Here is a 20,923-nt window from a genome sequence, read left to right on the forward strand (position 1 = left end):
GGATTAAATTATCCTTACAGCCTTTTCTAACTCTTAAATTTTAGGATTGATTCTTAATGGTTTAGGATGTGTTAACAATGGAATTACCCTAAATGCCAAATCCCATTTTTTTTAGGTAATAAAAATAATACTGAAATCATTTGAAGATCGTTTATGTTTAGTCATTGTAGAAAGGCAGTTAAATACCCCTGCTTTACATAATTGAAAAGCAAGTAGTGTTTCCTTCACTAGGAATATAAAGTATAAAATCTCTTAAAAATTATTCTTAGTGTACACCAAAGTTATTTATTACTGTTTTTTTGAGATGGAGTCTTGCTGTGTCGCCCAGGCTGGAGTGCAGTGGCAGCATCTTGGCCCACTGCAACCTCCACCTCCTGGGTTTAAGTGGTTCTGCCTTGGCCTCCCAAATAGCTGGGATTGCAGGTGCACGCCACCACACCTGGCTAATTTTTATATCTTTAGTAGAGAAAGAAGGGTTTTCACCACTTTGGCCAGGCTGGTCTTGAACTCCTGACCTCAAGTGATCCGCCCGCCTTGGCCTCCCAAAGTGCTGGGATTACAGGTGTGAGCCACTGTGCCCGGCTTCGTGTGCACCAAAGTTAAAATGTCTGAGAAAGGGGATGAAAAATGTTAAAAGTTTTAGGGCTGGGTGTGGTGCGTCACGCCTGTAATCCTAGCACTTCGGGAGACCGAGGCGGGTGGATCACTTGATCAGGAGATCGAGACCATTCTGGCTAACATGGTGAAACCCCATCTCTACTAAAAATACACACAAAAAATTAGCCAGGCGTGGTGGCATGCGCCTGTAGTCCCACTGTAGTCCCAGCTACTCTGGAGGCTGAGGCAGGAGAATCACTTGAACTCGGAGGCGGAGGTTGCAGTGAACCGAGATCGCGCCATTTGCACTCCAGCCTGGGCTACCAGTGAGACTGCGTCTCAAAAAAAAAAAGTTTTAAAATATCCCTCCCTATTTTATAGCTAATGACATAGATTTTATAGGTTACAATACAAACTATTTCCTTTATGTTGGAAAATGATTTGAGGAAATGATTTTATGTACATTCATGATTTCTGCCTTGAACGTTTTGCTTCTTTGTTAGGTTCACAGAATCAGCTTGAAGCTGTAATTAAAACTAAAAAAGTAAAGCAAAACTGTCAGGAATATTAAATGACACTTTAAAATATTTATTCACAAGTTTAATATATTCACAAGGTACAAACTTGAAAGTTACAAAAAGGCATAGAGTGAAAAGTCTACCCCAGTTCCCTAGTTACTCATTTTTGCTCCAGCCCGCTCACTTCTGCTCTTTGTAAGCAATAGTGTTGCCAGTGTCTTGTGTCTTTCCAGAGACTATGTAGAAGCAAATACTTTTTATTTAAAAATTATGTTTATATTTGAATAGGTGATACATATAGATGGCAAGAAAATTCAAAAGAGCAGGCAGTGAAAATTTTCTTCATTTACCCACAGCTCCCCAGTTTCTGTTTCCCTCTGCAGACACTCATCGTTTCTTATATATCCTTCTGGATGTTGTCTATAAATATGGAGGCATTATTAGTGTACAGCACGGTGGTTTTTATGAGCCATCCCAAGTGTAGTATTTATTAGGATAGTGCATTAAAATGGTAAAGTTAATCATACATAGAAAATTATTGCAAAGTTTGGAAAAGATTGAGTAAAGTAGCCGTTGTACTACATGGTTTTAAAAATTTCAAACAACACAGGTGTGCACTTCTTAAACTCTCTTCTTCATGGAGTATTATAATCTTAGTATACATAAGTAGGAAGATATGAAGCAAGAATATAGAAATTAAGCTGAGGACATTTTGTTTCCAGGATCTGGGAAAGAAACAAGTTTATGAACTCAAAAGTGGTTGCAGAGCATCTATGTGCTGTAGGAAATAGTTAAGTTGGTTTGAAGCAAAGCCCTTCGTGGGCAGAAAAGCCTCCAGAACGCCAGATGTCGCTGTGGTTCCGCGATGAGAGAGGGCGTGCGTCTCTGTGGTTATAAAGTTGGGGGTGGAGTGGCCGGGAGATGATGGCTGATGAGGAGGAAGAAGTCAAGCCGATCTTGCAGAAATTGCAGGTGGGGCCTTAGATTAAAATCTGTATGTGTTTTTGTTACTCCGAATGAAGCAGGGAGTCCAGTTTATGTAGTGCCCGCGAATTCCCCGGCACACACGCGAAGCTACGTGCGTCTGTGCGGTTACTATAACAACCCTCGAGGGTGCAGCCGCAGCCAGCGAGGGAGCCTCCCAGTGTGTTGGAACCTCCTGCTGTCGACCTGACTGCGGTTAATTTCAGTCCTGTGTGGAAGAGGATTTGTTGCTCCTAACTATTCATGTACATTTTTAGAGAGGACGTTGTTTTCTCGATTCATCCATAGCGAATAGCATATACATGTGTATGGCAGCTCTGCATGAACTATTATCACATGTTGTTTTGATCCCTACAAAAGCCATTTAACACCTTTCTGCTTTGAATTTGGCAACAATCACACTAATGACCTGCACTGCAAGTGTCCTGGTTACTCCCCTTAGGATTTCAGTTTTGATTTCTTTCAACATGTGTAGTTCCACTTTGGGGTCTGATGCAGAGGGGTCCAGACTCCACGTAGTCCACAGGTGACTGTGCTTCTGAGTAAGACTAGGCTTTTGGGCTTGGTAGGGAGGCGTTAACTAGTTGCTTGGCTCTTTGCCTTTAAGGACCCAGGATTTTCCTTAAACCTCAGGAGCTCAGTTCTTCGTTCCAAGACAGCCTGTAACTTAATTAGAACTATGACAGGCTTGTAACTTGCCTAAAGGTGTTTAACGCACAAATTTAAATATTGGTGAAATTTCTTTGTTCTTGAGTAGATTAAAATAGTAACACTTTTTAGAGTGTTCCAACTGATTTGGATTAACTTCATTTTATTCCCTAATTGTGACTGACTGAAAACAGAGATTCTCAATTCTGGTTCTATATTAGAAACATTATTGGTGGATATATGTTTGTATATGTACAGAAAAAAATCTGAAAATGTATACAAATCAGTGGTTTTCACTGAGGTTGTTTGGGGGAATTTTTTACTTTCTGTTTTTTACATGTATCTATTTGAATTTTAACAACTTACATGTATTGATTTTGCCATGAGAAAATAAGTTTCTAAAAACGTTCAGTCCAGGGGAAGACAAAACCAAACAATAAAACCAAACAAGTTCTTGAATGTTTGATTTAACAACTAAAACCAATCAATAAGCCCCCCTCTAAAACTCTTAATTTGCAGCCATGTTGATTTCAGGACAAAAGGAAATTGGTTGTAATTTTTTATGAGAATTGTCTTTTCCTAGGTGCATTTGTGGTAAATGTCCTAAGCAGCTTGGGAGAGGATACTTCGGTTATGTTGGGGTGGGGTCGGTGCAGGAATGGAATAAAGGAGTGAAGTAGAGAAGAGGAAAAGGATTAGATAATGGTGTTGCTGTTCATGGAGATGGTGGTAAACTTTGATTTCATTGTTACAGACATTTTAGTGTAAAAGGAATGTATAAAAGGATCTTTCTCAAAGTGTGTTTTACAGTTTCGTTACAATCATCTGGGGTGCCTGTTAAAAATGTAGAATTTTGAGTTCTGCTAAACTGTTAAAATCAGAGTTTCTGCAGGCTGGGTCTTGGATATAATACAATAAAATTTGAAAAGCATTACTGCAGAGGGTGCTAGTCTGTTCTCTTCATTCTGGATAGGCTTTTAAATTAAGTATAGCACATATGTATTTGTTAGAACAGGGGTTAGTTAGTTAATTCAATCAAGTATAGTGAATGAGAGCCTATTATGTCCCAAGGCCTGTTCTGATGCTCGGATGTAGCTCGAAACAAAACAGAATAAAGTCCTTTCCATCCTGGAGGTTACATTTCAGTGATGGAGGCAGACAATAGACAATTAATGATAGGCCACATGATTTTAAATAAGTATGGAGAAAAATAAGAGTATGATTTAACAGTAGAGGAGAGAAGGAAGATATTCATTTGGTTTGAGTAATCAGGGAATACCTCTCTGGAGTTGATATTTGATCTAAGATCTAAATGGTGATGAGGAATAAGTTATGCAGAGATCTGGAGAAAGTGTCCAGGCATAAAGAAAAGCATGTGTAGGCTTCCGGGTGGGCTGAGCTTGATGGGTTTGAGAAACTGCATGAAGGCCACGCTGGCTTGAGTATCGTAGGAGAGAGAGTGCTGATAAGTGAAGTTTGTGTCAGGATGGGTGGTGGTAAGTCAGCTCATACAGTCTTCTAGGCCATGATAAGGACTTGGATTTTATTCTGTCTGCAATGGGAAACTATTTGAAGGTTTGTGATACAATGTACGTTTTTTATAAGAGCACTCCCACTATAGTGAGGAGAATGAGAGAGAACAGAAACAAGATGACTGGTTAAGAAGCTCTTGCAGTCCGGGCAAGTAATGAAGCTGATGTAATCCAGGAATGGTCATAGTGGGACGGAGACAGGTGGATGAATTCAGGATATGTTGTGAAGACCGTTGGTTAGACTCGATGGGAAGTGATTATATATTTCTGCTGCTATCTGTTCAGTTTCAGGAAAGAATAGGGTATCTCTTGTCCAAAATACGTAGGACTAGAAGTTTTTTGGATTTCAGATTTTTTTGCATTTTGGAATATCTCCATATACATAATGAGATAACTTGGGGATGGGACCCAAATGTAAATATGAAACTTGGTGGCTTATGCCTGTAGTCCTAGCATTTTGGGAGGCTGAGGTGGGAGGATTGCTTGAAATCAGGAGTTTGAGACCAGCCTGGGTAACCTATGAGACTGTCTTTTTTTTTTTTTTTTTTTTTTGAGACTCTGTTGCCAGGCTGGAGTGCAGTGGCACGATCTCGGCTCACTGCAGCCTCTGCCTCCCAGATTCAAGCGATTCTCCTGCCTTAGCCTCCCAAGTAGGTGGCACTACAGGTGTGCTCCACCATGCCTGGCTAGTTTTTGCATTTTTAGTAGAGACCGGGTTTCACCATGTTGACCAGGATGGTTTCGATCTCTTCGTGATCCATCTGCCTCGGCCTACCAAAGTACTGGGATTACAGGCGTGAACCACTGTGCCTGGTGACCCTGTCTTTTAAAAAAGAAAAAAAAAATTGTTTAATTTACACTTTATACACATAGGCTGAAAGTAATTCGATACAATATTTTTAATAATTTTGTGCCTGAAACAATGCTTTGACTGCATTTTGACTGTGTGTCAGGTGTGGAATATTCTACTTGTGGTGTCAGCGTTTCAAAAGTTTCGGATTTTGGAGGATTTCAGATTTTTGGATTAGGGATGCTTGACCTGTAGTGGAAAAGCTTTGCCTCATCTGACAGGAAGACTCAGAGGCATTTAAGAGGAAAGAGAATATTTACTTGTAAAAAATCCAAGACACCCAGAAGATGACTTGACAAAAAAAAATTGAACTAAACAAAACCACAATAAGCATTTAAAATAACAAAATGCTGCAAAAATACCAAAGTTACCAAGTTCAAATTGGTATGTTTGTGGTGGAAAACAATGACTCTCTAACATGTTTATTATATTCACAAAGGTTGTATTGTATTTTCAGATATCAGCGTATGAAAAATCAGGGATAAAATGGTTTTAGTTGAGAAGTCCAACTTTAAGTGTAAATTTCAAAGTGTTATTCTTTGAGAACCAGGACCATATAGAATGATCTTACTAACTTTTGGTTTATCTTAAGTTGCAGTGTTTCCCTCCTCGTGACTGTGGTATATGAAGTGTTTAGTCATATTAGAAGCCCTGCTGAGGCAGGGAGAGAAAACGGTCATCACAGTACAGACACTGACATGGGACAACATGGGACCATGAGACCTGGCCCGGGGTACTGGCTGCTTTTCCTTATGATTTGTGGCATTTTAGTAAACCTGTCCACTTGCCTATTGTGCCATTCCTAAGTGAGATAAGAGAATTGGTCTTTCTAGACCAAGAGACGGTATGGCTAGCCAATTTCAAGTTTCCCTGTCCAGTGCTGTCTCCACTTAATGGTTCCATTGTCATACTTTTTAGGAACTAGTGGATCAGCTCTATTCATTTCGAGACTGCTATTTTGAGACACATAGTGTTGAGGATGCTGGAAGGAAGCAACAGGATGTGCGGAAGGAGATGGAGAAGACCTTACAGCAGATGGAAGAAGTAGTGGGTATGAGCCCTAGAGATTGTACAACCCCCCATCCTTCAGTGAAATGTGATCGACCTTTACTCCCTCCTCGTAGACTCTTTGGTATCCTATCTGTTACTGCTATGGGGTAGTACAATGTAATATAACTTCTCAGGGCCCCTGTGCAACCTTTCATTCCCTAAGCTACTTTTCCTCAAATTTGATTATAGCAAATGGCATGAAATGAAAGAGCATACTTAATGGAACTATTGCAGTAATTTTACTTTCTGCCTCTAATTTCTTTTACTTTCAAATCCACTTATATAACACGATGGCCATGGTCATCTTCCTAAATCATTACTTCATGCATTTAACCTGATCCTCTTGTCTGTCTTTTTGCTCAGGTATCTTTAAAGATTCCTGCTATTGACTTGCTGAAGTCTAACCCCCTTAACCTGGTATTTAAGTGTCCATTGTTTTACTCTGTTTTCTAACCTTATCTCTGACTAATTACTTGTAGAGGAACTTTCTGTTTCATCCAGGTTGAACCATCTATTCTTCCATGAACATGGCCACATGTACTTTTGATTATTCTGTGTCTTTGTTTATGTCATTTTCTAACCTGGAGGGTCTTTTCTTTCTCTCTCTCTTTTGTTTTAATGATAGCTATTTGTCCTGACTCCTCTTGACTTGTTAAAGCCCATTCATTGGGCTAATGCGATATGCTCCTTTCCATGGTTTTAATTTTCTATGTTTATGCTTTGTCTTCACCTAGATTGTAAACCCCTCTAGGAAAATTAGCAACCGAGCTGATCCTTGTAGATAGGGGACCAAGAAACAGATGGCAGAAGCTCTAGAAATAATGCTTTCTTTGTTGCCCAATTAGCTAACATAGCACTCTGCTTATGGTGAGCTTTCAATAAATGGTTTGTTGATAAATATTTTCCTCAACTCTTTTTATTCCTAAAGCTGACATGGAGTTATTTTTTGAGAGAAAGTGCCCTGGTCTTTAACTGTAAGATTGCTTGTTTTTTTCCCACTTTATCTTTTTTTCTTTCTCTTAGGTTCTGTCCAGGGCAAGGCGCAAGTTCTGATGCTAACTGGGAAAGCACTAAATGTGACTCCTGACTATAGCCCTAAGGCTGAGGAGCTTCTGTCAAAGGCTGTGAAGCTGGAGCCCAAGCTGGTGGAAGCCTGGAACCAGCTGGGTGAGGTGTACTGGAAAAAAGGGGATGTTGCAGCTGCCCACACCTGCTTCTCAGGAGCCCTTACCCATGTGAGCTGCGCCCTATCCTTTTGGAAAGCACAGATGGGAAGGATGAATTTCTTTGGTTCTATGAGTTTCCCTAGGACATGAATGCCAGAGTAGAACTGAAATTGAACTAGGACAGAATCAGGAGGGAGGAAAGGTCAGAGAGCAGACCTGAATGAGGAAAATAGAGGCAGGGTCCTGGGAAAGGCAGATGATGATGGGATCAGGTTCGGGGGAGAAAGGAAGTGAAGAAAAGTTAGCAACTAAGCTGATCCTTGTAGATGGGGGTTGAAGATACAGATGGCAGCAAGAATTTAGATGAAAAAATTAAGGCTGGATGTGGTAGCTTATACCTGTAATCCTAGCACTTTGAGAGGCTGAGGCAGGAGGATCATTTGAGCTCAGGAGTTTGAGACCAGCCTAGGCAACATGGTGAGACCTTGTCTCTAAAAGGAAAAAAAATAAAATAATAATAATAGTAATAATAAAATATATATATATGCCAGATGTGGTGACTCATGCCTGTAATCTCAGCAGTTTGGGAGGCCGAGGTGGGCAGATCATTTGAGGTCACGAGTTTGAGACCAGCCTGGCCAGCATGATGAAACCCCACCTCTACCAAATACACTGGGCATGGTTGCACGTGCCTGTAATCCCAGTTACTCAGGAGGCTGAGGCACAGGAATCACTTGAACCCAGGAGGTGGAGGTTGCTGTGAGCCAAGATCGTGCCACTGCACTCCATCCTGGGTGACAGAGTGAGACCCTGTTTGAAAAAGAAAAATATGGCCAGGCACGGTGGCTCACCGCCGCCCGTAATCTCAGCACTTTGGGAGGCTGAGGTGGGCAGATCACTTGGGGTCAGGAGTTTGAGACCAGCCTGGCCAACATGGTGAAACCCTGTCTCTACTAAAAATACCAAAATTAGCCGGGCATGGTGGTAAATACCTGTAGTCCCAGCTACTTGGGAAGCTGAGGGAGGAGAATGACCTGAACTCGGGAGGCAAATGTTGCAGTGAGCTGAGATTGCGCCATTGCACTTCAGCCTGGGCGACAGAGCAAGACTCCACCTCAAACCAAACCAAACCAAAACAAAAAATTTGAAAAGGTAAAAAATTAGATTTAGAAGATTGAATTTAGAATACATCTGGGAAGGGGAGGTAGAATCGGGAAGATTGAGTATGTGCCTTTTCTATTTGCAGTGCAGGAACAAAGTCTCTTTGCAAAACCTGTCAATGGTGCTTCGCCAGTTGCGGACTGGCACTGAAGATGAACATTCTCACCATGTCATGGACAGTGTCCGACAGGCTAAGTTGGCTGTTCAGATGGATGTCCATGATGGCCGCTCCTGGTGTGAGTGCTCTCAGAAGATCTCCAACAGGGTTCTAGAGCAGATGTTTTCAATCAGAGCAACATTTGCAGTCCATCTTTTGAGTCTGACTCTGAGGTTTAAGCCAGGGCATCTTTGTTTTGAAGGCACACGAAAGACATTTTGGTGAACTGCTTTTCTAGGAACTCTTCGATCTTTTGATCCTAGTTTTCACATAAGCAAGGCAGGGCTTTTGTACGGTCTGTTCAGATTTCAGTTTGGGGTCCTTGTTGCTCTATTGTAGGGGAATTTTGGGTATACTAAGTATCGTGTCATTCCTGATTTGGGTTTCATGTGGGACCTCTCAAATATACTTTCAAGAATGATCAAAATAAGTCATATCTTGAACTTGGACTCTGAGATGATTCGTCACTGTGTTTCTCTTTCAGATATCCTTGGGAATTCATATCTTTCCCTTTACTTCTCTACTGGCCAGAACCCTAAGATCTCCCAGCAAGCCCTCAGTGCCTATGCCCAAGCAGTAAGTACTTATGGTCACCAGGCCAGATGAATAGGCAACAACAGAAGTCTTCTTTGTGGCCCTTTAGCAAGCATCACGGGCAGTGGCAGTGTTTGCTGGCATCTCATTTGTGTGATTTTGCAAAAAAGTGTCTGCAGAGATGACTGACTTCTTATAACGTAAGTGTGAGGAACCACTTGCATTGTGGTGCGTTGATGCTGGATAGCTCCTTAATCTGTCTAGGTTTCTTACACACATACATAACCAAATCACAGAGCTGCCTCAACGTGTTCATCTTTCTTAATGAGAAGAGAGTTATTAAAATAATGCTTATTAATATTTTTGTACATTCATCTTTTTTTTTTTTTTTTGAGACGGAGTCTCACTCTGTCACCCAGGCTGGAGTGCAGTGACCGGATCTCAGCTCACTGCAAGCTCCGCCTCGCAGGTTCATGCCATTCTTCTGCCTCAGCCTCCTGAGTAGCTGGGACTACAGGCGCCTGCCACCTCACCCGGCTAGTTTTTTTGTATTTTTTAGCAGCGACGGGGTTTCACTGTGTTAGCCAGGATGGTCTCGATCTCCTGACCTCGTGATCCACCCGTCTTGGCCTCCAAAGTGCTGGGATTACAGGCTTGAGCCACTGCGCCTGGCCACATTCATTTTAAAGAACAATGAAAACTTATACTTCAGTGTAAATTAAGTGCTATTCCCAAATTAACCGTTAGATAATGTGGTTCTGGATTTCCCATGGGCTGAAAGAGAAAACAGTGTGTAACTTGTTCTGTGTCATTTCCTAGGAATTAAGTGAATTAGATTATTTAGGTTTTCAAGAAATTTATTTAGGTTTTCAAGCATTTTTATATTGATAGGCATTTGCATAGGGCTTTCCCTCAGACTTTGAGTGCCTTTTTTCTCATTATTAGAATTGGCTTCTGACTTCACATTGGTCCTCTGAGCACTTTTTATTTAGCTCTCATATTTACCTTTCTTCTTTTGCTTCTCTTGATACAGAGAATTGCTTTTTAACTTATCATTACTTACTCTGCTCCATGTGGTAGAATAAAGAACACAGCTACTGTATGTTCATGTTTGCAATTCAGGGACTGCCCTTTTAACTTTTAAATTTGTTTTTCTCCCATTCCTGCCACTCTCCCCGCAACTCTAACTTTAAACTGCCTTTTTTCAATCATGGAACTTTTAGAGCAATTATATTTTACTCTGATTTCTTAATTTGGTGAATGTTTACATTTTAAAGAGTAGTATGGTGTGTATTCATTCAACATTTTATATTTGGCTTCTGCTAAATAGTCGCTTTTTAATCTTTTTTTTTTTTTTGAGAAGGAGTCTCACTCTGCCACCCAGGCTGGAGTGCAATGGCACGATCTTGGCTCACTGCAACCTCCGTCTCCCAGGTTCAAGTGATTCTCCTGCCTCAGCCTCTTGAGTAGCTGGTATTACAGGCGTGCGCCACCACGCCCAGCTAATTTTTGCATTTTTAGTAGAGACAGGATTTCACCATGTTGGCCAGGATGGTCTCAATCTCTTGACTTCATGATCTGCCCTCCTCGGCTTTCCAAAGTGCTGGGATTACAGGCGTGAGCCACTGTGCCCGGGCCACATATTTCATTTATATAAAGATTTATTCTATCTTCATAATACTACATGGATAAATTACAATAATATTTTAAAGTCTTACACATATAAAAACACTTACATCCCTAAGGTTTTAGGGACTAAGATACCCACACTTGTTATACGGTAACTGCTTCTGTGGTATAGATTACATTTTGGCAAGGAAGAAACTTACATTTCTCTAGGAAGAGGAGGTGTAGGACATGTTGGGCATGTCAGTCCTTAACATTGAGACAGGATGCCCTGATAATCTTTTTATCCCATTATAGGAGAAGGTTGACAGAAAAGCTTCTAGCAATCCTGACCTTCATTTGAACAGGGCAACGGTAAGACCTTTGGGGTATAGTCATCTGAGAGTCAAATAAGTAAGACACCTAGGTCTTAGCTTGTGAGGATAACTGAGTGTGTATAGGGACACAGACTGGGTACAGACTGCGAGAGGAAAGCCGTGTTGTTCTATAAACAGCTAGCTCGGTTTGGCTTCAGTATCTGGTGTAGTCACTGGGGGGAAAGGAGAAGGGGCTGAGGAGGTAGAAGAATATGTAGACAATGGGGGCATCTTTTAGAAGACTTCTGAAATGTTAAGCAAATATAAAGGTCAAGTGCCCCAATGTATACAACTTAACTATTTTAGAGTTTGGAAATTAGCTTCTTTGAAATGATTCCATCTTTGGGATTGTGATCATCTTGGCTAGGAAGAAGGATGTAAGGTGTTACCAGCTCTTGAGGCTGTTTATTGTAGCACAGAAAAATAATCAGGAAGGAAAACAGTTTATTTCTCTAGATTCCTAGTCCATGGTGCCATTATTCCCTCGGGATAGTTTGTTTGGATATACTTATAATTGGGATATACTTCTTGTACAGTTGCATAAATATGAAGAGAGTTATGGGGAGGCCCTGGAGGGCTTCTCTCGGGCTGCCGCCCTGGACCCTGCCTGGCTAGAGCCCCGGCAACGAGAGCAACAACTTCTGGAATTCCTGGATAGATTAACCAGCCTCCTTGAGAGTAAGGTAAACATGTCTAAAGGGCTGAATTCTACTTTTTATTTTTTTTTTATTTTGCTGTGGGTCAATAAAATAAGAATAAATAGGTTTAGGAGGTCGTGACCCTATAGAAGTGGGTGGGAGGGAAGGATTAGAATCTCAAGGAAGGCGACTAGTTTCCAGCTTCTTACCTATTTCCTCTTTTTTGCAGGGAAAGGTGAAGACCAAAAAGCTGCAGAGCATGCTGGGAAGCTTGCGCCCAGCCCATCTAGGCCCTTGCGGTGATGGGCACTACCAGTCAGCCTCTGGGCAGAAAGTGACCCTGGAGCTCAAGCCACTGAGTACGCTTCAGCCTGGGGTGAACAGCGGTGTCGTCATCCTGGGAAAGGTGGTGTTTAGCCTTACCACAGAGGAGAAAGTCCCCTTGTGAGTTTCTCTTGGATTTCCCCTGCTTTACCCTTTTGAACTAATTGCTGTCACTTCCTGTTCTTTCCCTGGCAGTTGAGGAGATTGTCAGTGGTCACAGATTTGTGACTTCTGATTTCCTTCGGTGACTGTCCCATGGGCAGATATTGCCTAGGTGATGTTTAACAATCTTTTGATCAGAGGCTTTTGTAGATTCTGTCACTGCCCGTTTTTTATCCCTGAGTTTGGTGCTATGTGGATTCCTATGTCCATAGTTGAAATTTGGCAGGACTTTTTTTTATAAGACAGAAACCTCAAAATTCTTCTGTCCCTTTGCATTTTCATGATCATAGAAGTTGAAGGAGGACAAATTCTTAGTCCTGTTTGTACTTAGGTATACTTAGGCAGTTCTGAAAAGTGAGCTTTGAGTTATAATTTAAAGTCTGGTTGGGAGATTGTCTTAGATGTCATTCAACAAATATTTGTTGAGTATGTAGTATATGTGTCATAGGGAGTGAGAAAAAAGAAATGTCAAGGACCCAGGTGCAGGTGCTGCTAGTAGCAGAGGAAATGAATTAAAATATTTATTTAGAAAATTTTTGGATCTTGAAAAGTTAGGGTTTAGTGAATGCCACCACTCCTTGGTCCTTCACTCATTTCCTAATCCCTGGTTGACTGGTTTCCCCTTTCTCTTTTTCTACTGAAATTGTTATTTTCCTAGGATCACCATTGTCTTTCTAGGCACTGGATCCAGCAACTTTTATTGTGTGGTTCCAGAACATTCTGACTTATCTGTAACTATTGCCTTTCACAGTTGCCTTCTGTTCCATCTAAACAGAAATATTCACAATTCCCATTATATGGCCCAGCTTTCTCCATGGCATTTTCTAGGGGTTTGTGTGTTTGATGAGTTGAAGGGCAAAAAGATAGCTGAGAACAGTTTAGTTAACTAAAGCAAATCCTAGAGCTGAGAAGAATTAGAAAGGGATATAGACAAAGGTAGGTTTTAGAAGACCTTGAGAACAAATAGATATTTTGCCACTCCTTGGTTTCTCTTTTTCTGCCCAACTTTTTTTTTTTTTTTTTTTTTTTTTTTTTGAGACGGAGTCTCGCTCTGTCGCCCAGGCTAGAGTCCAGTGGCCGAATCTCAGCTCACTGCAAGCTCCGCCTCCCGGGTTTACGCCATTCTCCTGCCTCAGCCTCCCGAGTAGCTGGGACTACAGGCGCCCGCCACCTCGCCCGGCTAGTTTTTTGTATTTTTTAATAGAGACGGGGTTTCACCGTGTTAGCCAGGATGGTCTCAATCTCCTGACCTCGTGATCCGCCCGTCTCGGCCTCCCAAAGTGCTGGGATTACAGGCTTGAGCCACCGCGCCCGGCCTTTCTGCCCAACTTTTAAATCTTAGATTCCCAGGACTCTATTTTTGTTTCTTTCCTTTTTTTCTCTTTATACCAGGATGGCCTATAGTTGCCAACTTTGATCACTTGTCAGTGGTTGCCTGACATACTGTGTAGAAGGATTCCGAGGCTTTGGATTCATCAGGAGAGTGCTTTGCTTGATTGCAATGTTTCCTGTGAATTCAGGTGTGTCACGTGATGGCATGAGTGTGATTCTTCTCCATCCTGTCTATAGATCATCTTGCCTTGTGATGTCGTATAAACCCAAGGTTTTGGCAGTCTCCTATATGTTTACAGATGTATCTCTAGCCCAAGCTTCATTTCCAAGTGTTGGATCCCTATAACCAACTGCCTCTGGGTTCCAATAAGAAATCTCTAACTCAGTATTTCAGTATTACTCACCTCAATCTTTCTCTGTAAACCTGTTTCTCCTCCCTGGATTCCTTGTGAATGAATGGTATCACCTCTCAGTCACTTGATTAAGACTTTTGGAAGAATAGGCTTCTCCGTTCTCCAAAAAGATTTGCCTTTTTTGTCCTGTAGACTTGACTTCTCTGTGTTTACCACCTTAATTAACCCCTTATCACTTCTCCAAATAGGTCTCCTTGATTCTCTGGTTTCCTCCAGTGTTCCACAGTGCTGCCAGAGAAATGTTTCTTAGATGTAAATCTGACCATTGCTACTTCTTATTTAAGATTCTTTGCTGTGCTGGTACTATATGTAGCTTTTGGGATAAAGTGTGAACTACTTAGCTTAGCATACAAAGTCCTTCATGATTTGCTTCCTACTTCTCTTTCCATTATCTTCTGTCTCTTTCCCACCTGTGCCTTTTGTTTCAACCATGGAACAATTTTGTTGGTTTTAGAACAGCTGTTTTCATGCCTCTGTGTCTTGCATACAGTTACTCTGCCTGGATAATCTCTAGCTTCTTGACATACCTAACATCCTCTTCTGCCTCTAACATTTTGTTTTAAAAATTTTCAAACATACAGCTAAGTTGAAAGAATTTTACATTGAACAGTTGTGTTCTCAATCACTTATATTCTTCCATTAACATTTTATTTTACTTAGCTTATTACATATCGGTCTGTTTATCCTGCTATCAGAGTAAATTGCAGAGATCAATATACTTTACATACTTTAGCATGCAGTCATTAACTGAGTTCAGTATTTCAATTTTTTCTTTTTATGTAAAATTTACATACAATGAAATGTACAATTTTAAGTGTACATTTCATAGCTTTTAACAAATGGAAAATATCTGTATAACCCAAACAGAGATCATTACCACCATTCTGGGAAGTTCCCTCATGTTCCCTCCAAGGCAATCTCTGTTCCTGTCCCCTCAGAGGTTTTAAAAATTTTTACTAAGGATTAATTTTTCTATTTTACTCAGCTGATTTTTTACCCTTTAAGATTTACTTCGAGCATCACCTCTTCCAGGAAATCTTTCCTGCTTTCCAATTTTGATTTAGATAGTTCTCCTCTGGGCTCCCACAGTCCAATCTGTGGCTTCACTGAATTCAGCACAAGGGAAAAGCTATTCTAGCACCCATCACACTTTACTGTAAGTGATGACTTCATTGTTTGACTCCTGCTAGACTAGAGGTCATTCACAGCTGGATTGGTATTTTACTGCTAAACACAATGCTTGGCACATACGTAATATTTGGTGAAAGTTTGTGGAATTAAACTACACAGACAGTGATGGTTAGAGGCTTTGGTTAAGAGCATGATAGTTGGCCGGGCGCGGTGGCTCACGCCTGTAATCCCAGCACTTTGGCAGGCCGAGACGGGTGGATCACGAGGTCAGGAGATTGAGATCATCCTGGCTAACACAGTGAAACCCCGTCTCTACTAAAAATACAAAAAAAAAAAAAAAAAAAAAAACTAGCTGGGCATAGTGGCGGGCGCCTGTAGTCACAGCTACTGGGAAGGCTGAGGCAGGAGAATGGCGTGAACCCGGGAGGCGGAGCTTGCAGTGAGCCGAGATCGCGCCACTGCACTCCAGCTTGGGCGAATGAGCAAGACTCTGTCTCAAAAAAAAAAAAAAAAGAAGAGTGTGATAGTTACTTTGATAGACCAGGAATAATGTTACAACTGTAACATTTTGGTCTAGTTCTTGAATTAATATTTGTTGAATGGCTCCAGTGTGCTTTGTCCTAAGTTCTTAGCAAAGTGACAGATTGATGAGTTTCAGAAAAATGAAGACTCAGATGTACAAAGTGGAGGATGGTACCTCTCATAGGTTTTCTGAGTAACTGAGAGAAAGCATTTGTTTATGTTGTTAGTATTTTATTTTAAAACTTTAATTAAATTTTATATTTTATTTTAATTACCTGTCACTGACTTTAAGTCCAGTATTTTGCTAGTATTTTTAAACCACTATTTCTGCTCTTCTTTCCTACCTGCATACCTTTTTGTTGTCCTCTCTCCTAATCTATCTTTACGTGGCAGTACATTTGGCCTGGTAGATTCAGATGGACCTTGCTATGCAGTGATGGTGTACAATATAGTGCAGAGCTGGGGAGTGCTCATTGGAGACTCTGTAGCCATCCCTGAGCCTAACCTGCGTCTTCACCGAATTCAGCACAAAGGAAAGGTGAGCGATGGCGAGGATTCTCTTCCAACTCATAGGCTCTAAAAGTAGAACCAAGCTTATCTTTTTATAAAAGATATAGAAATAATTATATGTGAGTATGTGTGTAGGTTATGTGTGTATATATTTGTGTATATATGTTTTATATATATACATTGTTTTTTACTAAAAAGGTAAACTGGTAAGCAAAAAAATAAAAAAATGGAGTGAAATATTATCACTCAGGTGTTATATTATTACTCAGATGTTACTACTTTTTTTTTTTTTATTTGAGACGGAGTCTCGCTGTGTCGCCCAGGCTGGAGTGCAGTGGCGCGATCTCGGCTCACTGCAAGCTCCGCCTCCCGGGTTCCCGCCATTCTCCCGCCTCAGCCTCCGAGTAGCTGGGACTACAGGCGCCCCCCACTGCGCCCGGCTAGTTTTTTGTATTTTTTAGTAGAGACGGGGTTTCACCGTGTTAGCCAGGATGGTCTCGATCTCCTGACCTCGTGATCCGCCCTCCTCGGCCTCCCAAAGTGCTGGGATTACAGGCTTGAGCCACCGCTCCCGGCCAGATGTTACTACTTTTTAACTGTTACTGTTAACAGTTTGGTGTATATACCTGAAGTCTTTTTTCTTTTCATAAATATATACACATATATTTATATCTATGTTTTAAATCATGAGTGGGATATTATATGCAAATGTTTGTGAATGTTTCCTATGTTTTTACATATTTCACACATTGAGTAGACGGGGTGATGAAGATGGTAATGATAGTTAACATTTATTTAACACTTAATTGAGTGCCAGACACTGTGCTAAGAGTTTTTATTGCCTGCCTTGCCCCATTCAATTCTTACAAAAACCTTAAGAATGTAGATATTTAACCACTGTTTAACCATTTAGATCAGGGTTTGGCAAAGCCCATGGGCCACATCTGGCTCACTGCTTGTTTTTATTAAGAATGGTTTTTAGGCTGGGCATGGTGGCTCATCCCTAAAATCCCAGCACTTTTGGAAGGCCAAGGTGGGAGGATCACTTGAGCCCAGGAGTTTAAGACCAACCTGGGCAACACATAGTGAGACCGTGTCTCTACAAAAAGATGTTTAAAAACTTAGCCAGGTATTGCAGCACATGTCTGTAGTCCCAGCTACTGAGGAGGTTGAAGTGAGAGAACCACTTTATCTCAGGGGTTTGAGGCTACAGTAAGCCATCATTGTCTCATTGCATGCCAGCCCGGGTGATAAAGTCTTTGCCTCAAAAAAAAGAAAAAAAAGAAAAAAAAAAAGAAAAAGAGAATGGTTTCTGTGTTCTTAAATGAAAAAATTGACAGAAGCATAATATTTTGTGATGTGTGAAAATTACAGGAAATTCAGATTTCAGTGTCCACAAATAAAGCTTTATTGGAACACAGCCACACTCATTTGCTTACTGTTGTCTGTGGCTGTTTTTGCACTGTGGTGTCAGAGGTGACTTGTTCCGTAACAGAGACCATTTGACCTACAAAGCCTAAAATATTTACTATCTGGCCCTTTACAGAAAGACTTTGATGACCTCAGAAACACAGTGAGGATTTTTGTATCTTTGCTTGTATCTATGATTATTTCCTTAAATGAATTTCTAATGCAGAATCCTGGGTCCAAAGGGTATGCAGAATTCGGATGCTTTTGATACATATTGCCAAATATTTCTTTGGAAAATTGTACTAGTTAGTTGTCACTACCAACAGGGATGTAAATAAGTGTTTCTCTAGTTTTTTTCTCAACTCTGGTTGGAAACCTTTGAAAAGTTGTTTTCTAATTTTACGTGAAAAATATAGTATGAATATTATTTTAATTTGTATTTCTTGTTTAAATTGCCATTTTTTTGTGTCACTTGTCGATATTTCTGTGAAGACTTAAAAAAATTGGTTTATGAGAACTTTTAAATTTACTTTACTTGGACTTAAAAGAGCCTGCCTCTCATTGCCACAGTTTTTGGATGAAGATTATTTAACATGTTTTACAACTTAAAATACACTTGAACTGATAAAGTGAGCTGATATCCTTTTTGTTATTAGGAAAATGGCTACATTCTGTTACATATTCTATTTCCCCCTCTTGATATAAAAAAGAGAAGTAACTTTAATTTGTATTTGGTGGATTAAATTTAGGACCTTATAAACATTTGGACTGAGATTTTCTCAGGATTCCCACTGGCTCTGTCTGGCTGCCATGTGTGTCTAGTTAATTATCAGGAAACACCATGGGAAAAGGCAGATTCTGTGAGAGTTGGTTGCATTCTTTTGTTAGGCAATGCCAGGAACTTGCCTTTTTTGAATCAAAGAGCTGCCTTATTCTTGTAGTGGCCCTGCATGACCTTAAATGCTCCATGTTTTCCTTCTGAAGATTGAAAACTTTGGGAAAATTTCGTCCCCTTTGTTAGCTCAGTTTTGTCTGATGTGAGATGAAAGTAGAGGGGGTATGCAATGGGGGAGGTGGTGCAGAAAGTTGCAAGTGGTGTATCCCCATGCTGGAGCTTTTTCCATCTTGGAATCTGTAATTGAACCTTTGTCTGTCTTTTCTAGGACTATTCCTTTTCCAGTGTTCGAGTGGAGACGCCCCTCCTGCTAGTGGTGAATGGGAAGCCTCAGGGATCCAGCAGCCAGGCTGTTGCTACAGTGGCATCGCGACCACAGTGTGAATGACCTTCTTTGACTTGTGTGCTCAACAGGGACTGGAGGAGAGGGGACAAGGCCCTGTGCAGTTGGTCCAGCCACATCCAGTGATTCAGCAGGAATGGGAGGAATGTTTTAAATGAACTTTCCTTTTCCCTGCTTGTATTACACTTCGTATCTCTTCTCTCTCCTCTGTCCTCATCATGTTCCAGCTCTCTCCAGGGCCACATACTCTTCTGGCTTATCTCTCCTGTCTCTTCCACTGTTCTCTATGTTTTTTTTTTATTTTTTTGAGGCGGAGTCTTGCTCTGTCGCCCAGGCTGGAGTGCAGTGGCCGGCTCTCAGCTCACTGCAAGCTCCGCCTCCCGGGTTCCCGCCATTCTCCTGCCTCAGCCTCCGCAGTAGCTGGGACTACAGGCGCCCGCCACCTCGCCCGGCTAGATTTTTGTATTTTTTTAGTAGAGACGGGGTTTCACTGTGTTCGCCAGGATGGTCTCGATCTCCTGACCTTGTGATCTGCCCGTCTCGGCCTCCCAAAGTGCTGGGATTACATGCTTGAGCCACCGCGCCCGGCCTGCTGTCTATGTTTTAAGTAAAGAGCATGGAATTGGTAGAAGTCTTGGGATCTTGCCATGGGACAGAGTCCCCAAGGTTCCTGTTGTTGCCTCCTTCCTAAGCCTCATATGTATATATCAGTTCAGTATTTATTGCTAAAGGAGGGGGCTTAATTTTGTAATGGCTTTGTTTTTAGCAATTTTTATTGTTATTTTTAAAATTTAGGTCCTTCCTCTTCTTTGGGGCTGGAACAGAATAAATTTGTTTGGGAAAAAAAAATTCCATATAGTTTGGCCTGCTTTATTCTCCCTAGGCTTGTATTCTTGGCTTTAGGATCACTTCAATTTATGGGAGTAATAATCCCGTTTTTTTCTTTATACAAGGCAGTTTATTTCTCTCCCAGTTAAAAGAATTCTGACAATAGACAGCCCAGGGCAGGAATGGCAACTCCACAAAGTTGCTAGAGACCAGCTTTCTTCCATTTTCCCATTCTGTCATTCCCTAGGGTTGGTCTTCACTGTGGTCCAAGATGACAGAACAATACTGTAATAGTGTTACTAGGCTGAAGGATCAGAGAGAGTTAGATAGATATTCAGTTTCTTTAGAGTCTAGTGACATGTTTTGTAATAGTTTATCGTAATATCCTTGTAGTAAAATGGAGAAATGTGAGTGAGGATTAATAACCAATTGAATTGGCCAGGTACGGTGGCTCACGCCTGTAATCCCAGCACTTTGGGAGGCCGAGGTGGGTGGATCACGAAGTCAGGAGTTCAAGACCAGCCTGGCCAAGATGGTGAAACTCTGTCTCTGCTAAAAATACAAAAATTAGCTGGCGTGGTGGCAGGCATCTGTAATCACAGCTACTGGGGAGGCTGAGGCAGAGAATTGCTTGAACCTGGGAGGTGGAGGTTGCAGTGAGCCAAGATCACGCCACTGCACCCCAGCCTGGGCGACAGAGCAAGACTCCATCTCAAACAACAACAATAAATAACTGAATGGCTATAATACATAAATGTATACAGATGAATTTAGAAGACTTCTAGTGAAATGACTCAGATCTTTGTTCTTGGTCCAGTACTGTTCAGTTCTTTATCAATGCCTTGAATATCATTGATGAGTCATTAAATTTCTAAAGAATGCAGAGGCCTCCTCAGAGAATGGATGATAGTAACCCATTGATAAGAGAAGTTTATCTATCTATCTGTCTATCTGTCTATCTATCGATCGACCAATATATCTAAGAAGTCATAAAGACTGAGTCTAATAAGAAAATTTTCAGTCCATTCTTTTGGTTCAAAAAGGCTAACTTTCTCAGGTATAGCTTCAACATCATGTATGAAAATTACTAAGAATTTTAATAGATAAGCTAAAGTCAGTATGAGTAACCAGTCTGATATAGTTTGCAAAAACACTGTTCATGAACTGCACCAAAAAAACCTATGGTAGCAAGAGACAGTTTTTATTACAAGTACTGTCTGTTATACCACCTATGGA

General features: G+C 41.0%; 1 protein-coding gene across 3 annotated transcripts; it reads left to right on the plus strand.

The window, feature by feature from the left end:
- Positions 1 to 1,881: 1,881 nt before the first annotated feature.
- TTC5 (tetratricopeptide repeat domain 5) lies at positions 1,882 to 20,701 on the plus strand. Of its 3 annotated transcripts, none has more exons than XM_033188787.1 (11): positions 1,891 to 2,087; positions 6,048 to 6,180; positions 7,203 to 7,414; positions 8,592 to 8,742; positions 9,148 to 9,239; positions 11,121 to 11,177; positions 11,716 to 11,862; positions 12,047 to 12,261; positions 16,095 to 16,239; positions 18,785 to 19,136; positions 19,449 to 20,701. In XM_033188787.1, exons 1-10 carry the CDS (start codon positions 2,037 to 2,039, stop codon positions 18,902 to 18,904), a joined length of 1,323 nt encoding a protein of 440 aa, XP_033044678.1. In that variant the 5' UTR covers positions 1,891 to 2,036; the 3' UTR covers positions 18,905 to 19,136; positions 19,449 to 20,701. The 3 variants fall into 3 exon arrangements, with proteins under 3 accessions (XP_033044680.1, XP_033044678.1, XP_033044679.1); XM_033188788.1 differs by lacking the exon at positions 1,891 to 2,087 and adding an exon at positions 5,722 to 5,862; XM_033188789.1 differs by lacking the exon at positions 16,095 to 16,239 and having other exon boundaries at positions 1,882 to 2,087.
- Positions 20,702 to 20,923: the final 222 nt, after the last annotated feature.

Source organism: Trachypithecus francoisi, unplaced genomic scaffold, assembly GCF_009764315.1.
Source record: "Trachypithecus francoisi isolate TF-2019V2 unplaced genomic scaffold, Tfra_2.0 Lachesis_group3, whole genome shotgun sequence".
NCBI classification, from domain to species: Eukaryota; Metazoa; Chordata; class Mammalia; order Primates; family Cercopithecidae; genus Trachypithecus; species Trachypithecus francoisi.

Excerpts from the sequence above, each read along its gene's own strand:
- TTC5 (XM_033188787.1), top strand. The coding sequence starts at position 2,037 with ATGATGGCTGATGAGGAGGAAGAAGTCAAGCCGATCTTGCAGAAATTG. Across the intron at positions 2,088-6,047 it reads CGATCTTGCAGAAATTGCAG|GAACTAGTGGATCAGCTCTA; the intron begins GTGGGGCCTTAG and ends CATACTTTTTAG. Across the intron at positions 8,743-9,147 it reads CCATGATGGCCGCTCCTGGT|ATATCCTTGGGAATTCATAT; the intron begins GTGAGTGCTCTC and ends TTTCTCTTTCAG.